This window comes from Medicago truncatula, chromosome 1 (assembly GCF_003473485.1).
Source record: "Medicago truncatula cultivar Jemalong A17 chromosome 1, MtrunA17r5.0-ANR, whole genome shotgun sequence".
NCBI classification, from domain to species: Eukaryota; Viridiplantae; Streptophyta; class Magnoliopsida; order Fabales; family Fabaceae; genus Medicago; species Medicago truncatula.
Window position 1 is genome coordinate 23,552,685 of NC_053042.1, and position 5,106 is coordinate 23,557,790.

At 33.6% G+C, this 5,106-nt stretch overlaps 1 protein-coding gene across 1 annotated transcript; it reads right to left on the bottom strand.

Moving 5' to 3' along the window:
* Positions 1-334: 334 nt before the first annotated feature.
* Positions 335-3,531, bottom strand: LOC25480973 (NAD(P)H-dependent 6'-deoxychalcone synthase). Its single transcript, XM_013586545.3, has 4 exons — positions 3,079-3,531; positions 1,339-1,582; positions 993-1,172; positions 335-767 (listed from the first exon to the last, which is right to left on the bottom strand). The coding sequence occupies exons 1-4, from the start codon at positions 3,402-3,404 to the stop codon at positions 567-569; spliced, it is 951 nt and encodes a 316-aa protein (XP_013441999.1). The 5' UTR covers positions 3,405-3,531; the 3' UTR covers positions 335-566.
* Positions 3,532-5,106: the final 1,575 nt, after the last annotated feature.

The following is a 5,106-nucleotide window of genomic DNA, read 5'->3' on the forward strand; positions in this document are numbered from 1 at the left end:
CACCCTAGACACTTTAAAACGCGTTGTTTTGATCGAAGTCAGCAACCTAACGACCACATCATCATTAGTTAAACGGAGACTGAGCAGGGGTAACGGTGAAATAGTTTATCAACTAAAATGACCTATTTAAAACTTTTTAAACTTAAAGGACTAATTTGGAAATTTTATCAAACTAAAAGGACCAAAAGAGATATTTGACCTTGTTTAAAACTTTTGAAACTTGAAGGACTAACTTTTGAAACTTAAAAGACTAACTTAAGAATTTTGTGAAACTAAAATGATCAAAAGTGGTATTTGGCCTTGTTTTTAATATAAACTTCAAAACACAGTGAAGAAGCCAAAAAAATCAAATAGCCAAATGGATATATGATGGAAGTGTTTTGTACGTAGTTCGATTTTTTGTTTCGTTCTAGCCCATTTTGTATTTCTACATAAACAAGTGAGTAACATATATTTTGACAGATTCTTGCACCCCTAAGCTTACTTTGCATAGTATATTTTGATAGATTTGAGCACCTTGAAATCGGATTGGGAAATTGTCTTTAATTTTGCTAAAGTTATTAGGCTTAAGTTTCCCCATCCCAAAGGTTAGGAATGAACACAACTGGCCCATTGTTGACACGAATTTGTTTGATTTGATCAATCTTTTCATGATCATCTTTTGCAAGTGACCAATCAAATATTTCCATGTTTTGCTTCATTCTCTCCTTGTTGTAGCTCTTCACAGCCATAGTCACCCCTTGCTCATACAACCATCTAAGACATACCTATAACACCACAAAGAATTATATTAACTTCATCAAATAGTTGAATAATCAAAACCCTAGCCAAGTAAGACTTGAATAAAATAATTATTGATAGTTTGCAACAATGGTGATTTTCAGAATATCACATAAATATTAACTATTCTTTTCTTGTGCATGAAATACTCAATTGGAGATTTAAGATGAAAAGTTGAATTTAACTAACTGATAGAAAACTCAAATGGTAACCTGAGCAATATTTTTGCCATGTTCCTCTGCAATTTGCTTGAGTATTTCACTGTCCATAACTTCATTACTACCCCAACTGGCCCCTTTGGCTCCTAAAGGAGAGAAAGCAGTTATGATTATACCCTTTGCTTCACAGTATTCTTTTAGCTTCTTCTGATGCCAAACTGGATTCATCTCCACCTATATTTGGTTGCATTAATATCCGATTAGAATGCGGCATGTTGCAGTGTTAAATTACAATTACAAAGTGATACTACATGGAAATACCGTGACTACTATTGCTTCCGCGTGCTGTGAAACTATTTGAGACCGACGTTAAACTACATAGATGAGCTTATTGGCTTACTTGATTCACTGAAGGAGGAATGATAGCAAATGAGAGTAGATCTTCGAGTTTCTTGCGAGTGAAGTTACTGACTCCTATATATTTTGTAAGGCCTAGTTTCTGGCATTCTTCCATTGATGTCCACACTCCTTTTAAATCAAATGTGGTTATTAACTCTTCAGCATACGGCAATTCCCAATTTCCAGGCTTCACACTGATTGGCCAGTGGATCAAATAAAGGTCCAAATATTCTAATTTCAGGGTCCTGCAACATGGCATCAATTTCAGACCTTATGCTCCATGTTGTTTTGATACTATGATAAGGTAAAGTGCACTTTTCGAGTCAGTGCCAAACTCCAAATTTTACTCACTAAATTTTTATTATTTCTTGATACCTTTTAAAGTCTCTACAGATTTATTTATATACAAGCACATGAAACTAAATTTCCTATTATTAGTCCTAACATAACAAACAAATTTAGAACTACTTTCATATTATTAATATATTAGTAACAATTTTGGTAATCTGATTGTTACTGGATAGTATAACGTAATCGCTTCATTTTAGCATCGTTTGTTATCCATAATCCGATGTTGCTTCCTCTTGGTTAATGTTATCATACTATTTAGTTAATATTGATGACAATGTTTCAAACTAAAGATCGAGTGTAATCATTGAAGATGATCACTGGATTTTGAAAACGGTAATTTATAATAAATATATAAAAGTTTGTTAGAGGTTTTTTCTTTACTCGGTTAGAGTTTGTTAGCAGGTAGTTAGTTTGTTGATTCTCTAGTAGGTCTATTTATAGAGCATCTCATGTATTCATCTGCAACATTTAATCAATCAATATGAATTCAAAAGATTTTCCCCTCTATCAAGTTCTTAAACTTAACTTTTCTATGAGATGAATCTTCCTCTCTTTGATCCTATGATTTATAACAATTTATATTTTCAAGTAGCTCGTCAATATAAATAAAAATCGTCCATAAGAGAGGAGACCCAATCAGTCAACATTAGATAAAAATTATTGAGTTTTTTTATGATGTTTTTGTTGATATCGAAACATAAGAAAGAAAAGTATTATTTTATATCTACATTTTTTTTAGACCACAAGTATTATTTTTTGTAAATTGTGATCTTTATAATTATATCTAATAAAAAGTATCAATGCATATGTTTTTTAAGTATTTTACATGCAAATTAATTTTATTTTAAAGATTTTGATAACGTATCTTAGTTGTATCCTATCTTAAAAGTTTTGGATATCTTCATATCCGTATCATATCATACTCGTACCCGCACTAGGTCTCTGGGTTTCATAGGTTGATGTCTTGGCTCAATAATATGTTTAACCTTATAACTTCAAAGGACGGAGTTCAAAGCTCATAGAAACGGTTATAAAAGTTACTTATCACTGCCACTTTAAATAATGATAATTTCCGGTTCCTCAATTTTAATTTAAAATAAAACTAAAAATAAAATCATATTTTTGGAGACAAACTAGAATTTAAAAAACTATTTTTGATATTAATCAAAGAAGAATATTTCAAAAGAAAAATTAATCAAAGAAGAAGAATTATTTGTATGATTTTTGGATTAGAATGGTAAATAAATTATAGACCAACTTTATGATGTAAAAAAAAATTAATTACAAAACTCAATAAGTTGTATTCAAATATTTAGTCTTACCAAGACAAAACTTTATATATATATATGACTAATAATTCTAAGTTGAAAAAGGTAAGAATTATGCTTACTGGAGTGATTTCTGAAGAGCAGGAAGAACAAGATGAGGAAAATTATCAGTAACCCAAAGTTTAGAGGTGATAAAGAGTTCATCTCTTGATCCAATTAGACCAAGTTGAAGAGCTTCTTCTATAGCTTCTCCTAAAGCCTCTTCTGAGCCATATATTGATGCAGTATCAAAGTGTCTGTAACCTGATTTGATAGCTTCAATTACTGCTACTTTTGTGATTTCTCCATCGTTGTTTGTTACAGCTGCTGTACCAAATGCTATCACTGGCATGTTGGATTGGTTGGATGAAGATTTCAGCACTACTTGAGGGATTTTTGAAGCAGACATGATGATGATGATGATGATGAAGATAGTATCACACTACTCTGTTTGATTTTCTTTGCATCTAACTCTCTTTATATAAAAGCAAGAAAATGATGGGACATGGAAGCAAAGAGAGTCACATACACAATAATATGACAAGTTGCCACCAACACGAATAAAGTCTATCTTCATTCTACATATGCTAGTAGATATTTGTTGAGAAAAAAAATGTTTTTTTTTTTTTTTTAAAATAGTCTAGTGATTAGAAATTTGCCTATTATGGTTAATAAATAGGGTGTTTCAGGGTTAAAATCATTTTCTAAAAAAAATTATTCAACTTGAGACCATAAACTGACTTTTTTGGTTTATACACAAACTATGAGTGTTTTAAATCTTCAAACTCAAGTGGTAGTTTGACATAAATTTTTTCAGAAATAACACCATTTAAATATGCACTTTTAACAATCATTTGATATAAGGTGATACCATAGTTTACAACATATGATAGCAATAATATGATTGCTTCTAATCTAGCTACAGGAGCAAAAGTTTCAGTGAGTTCAACATCGAGAACTAAGGTTTATAACTATTTTAGTCATGTCTTGAGAGTGTTCTTAAGAGAGGTATTTATAGTCCTTTGTGGACTTGTTTTTCCGTGACTTAAACCCCAAGTAATTTGAGCTTTAAGTCACTTTAATGTGCTCCAGATGCCTCTAGAAGCATGTGGAGGCGGCGCCCCTGTAGGAAACGCGCCTAGGATTTAGAAGTCCTTCTAGAGGGCGCCTAAGCCCTTTTTGGAGGGCATTTGAGCCCTTAGGAATATATTGACGATCCACAATCCCCGAAGCACGAGTCTTGGGACAGAGCAAAGTGATGAATCTGTAAGGTCAATTGTTCGTATAAGTTTTGTATAATGTTCTAGATACTTCTAGAAGGTGGCGCCCATGTAATGGATGCACCTAGGCTTCAGGAGTCCTTCTGAAGGGCGTCTAAGCCTTTCTGGAGGCCATTCGTGCCCTTAGGGATAGATGGACAGTTCGCAACCTCCCAACCACGAGTCTTGAGACAAGGCGAAGTGATGAATCTGTCTTTAGGGCGAAGACGTTTTTGTTTCCCTACTGGCGAACTCATTCTCTTCAGAGAATCTACGGGCGAGGTCTTTCTAACCTGGCCTGATCCGACGGTTCAGATTTGACGACCTTTCATTTTCACTGAGGAAGTTCTTCGACCAATATCAATTTATATTGACGAGAAGCATATCAATTTTTCCGGAGTAAGTTACCTATCTCGTCCACTGGTCATGAGGAGGACGTAGTCATGACGCCCTGCATTCCCGGCAAGAAGGTGTGCATTCAACGCCCGAAGGGGATCAAAGACGAGATGTTTCACATGTATTTCGTGGTTTTAAACGAGTTGGGCGCGACGATTCCATTAACCCCTTTTGAGATGGATGTGCTGAATGATGAGATAAAATCGCAAGTGCACGGTCTTACCGAAGTAGTAATGAAAAGAGTATCGTTCCAACAGGGAGTTGTTTAATTCAATTAACTTTAGTTGGTGATTAGAAGAGAATTAAGAATGTAAGATTGTTGTTTTCAAATGTTTGAAAGAGAAAATAATAATAAAAGAGAGCATTGGGATCGTTGGTCCGTCATAGGCGACAAAATCATTCACAAGTCAAGCCATTAAACCTAAACCTTATTTTAGACCTAGTTTCTAAAGACGA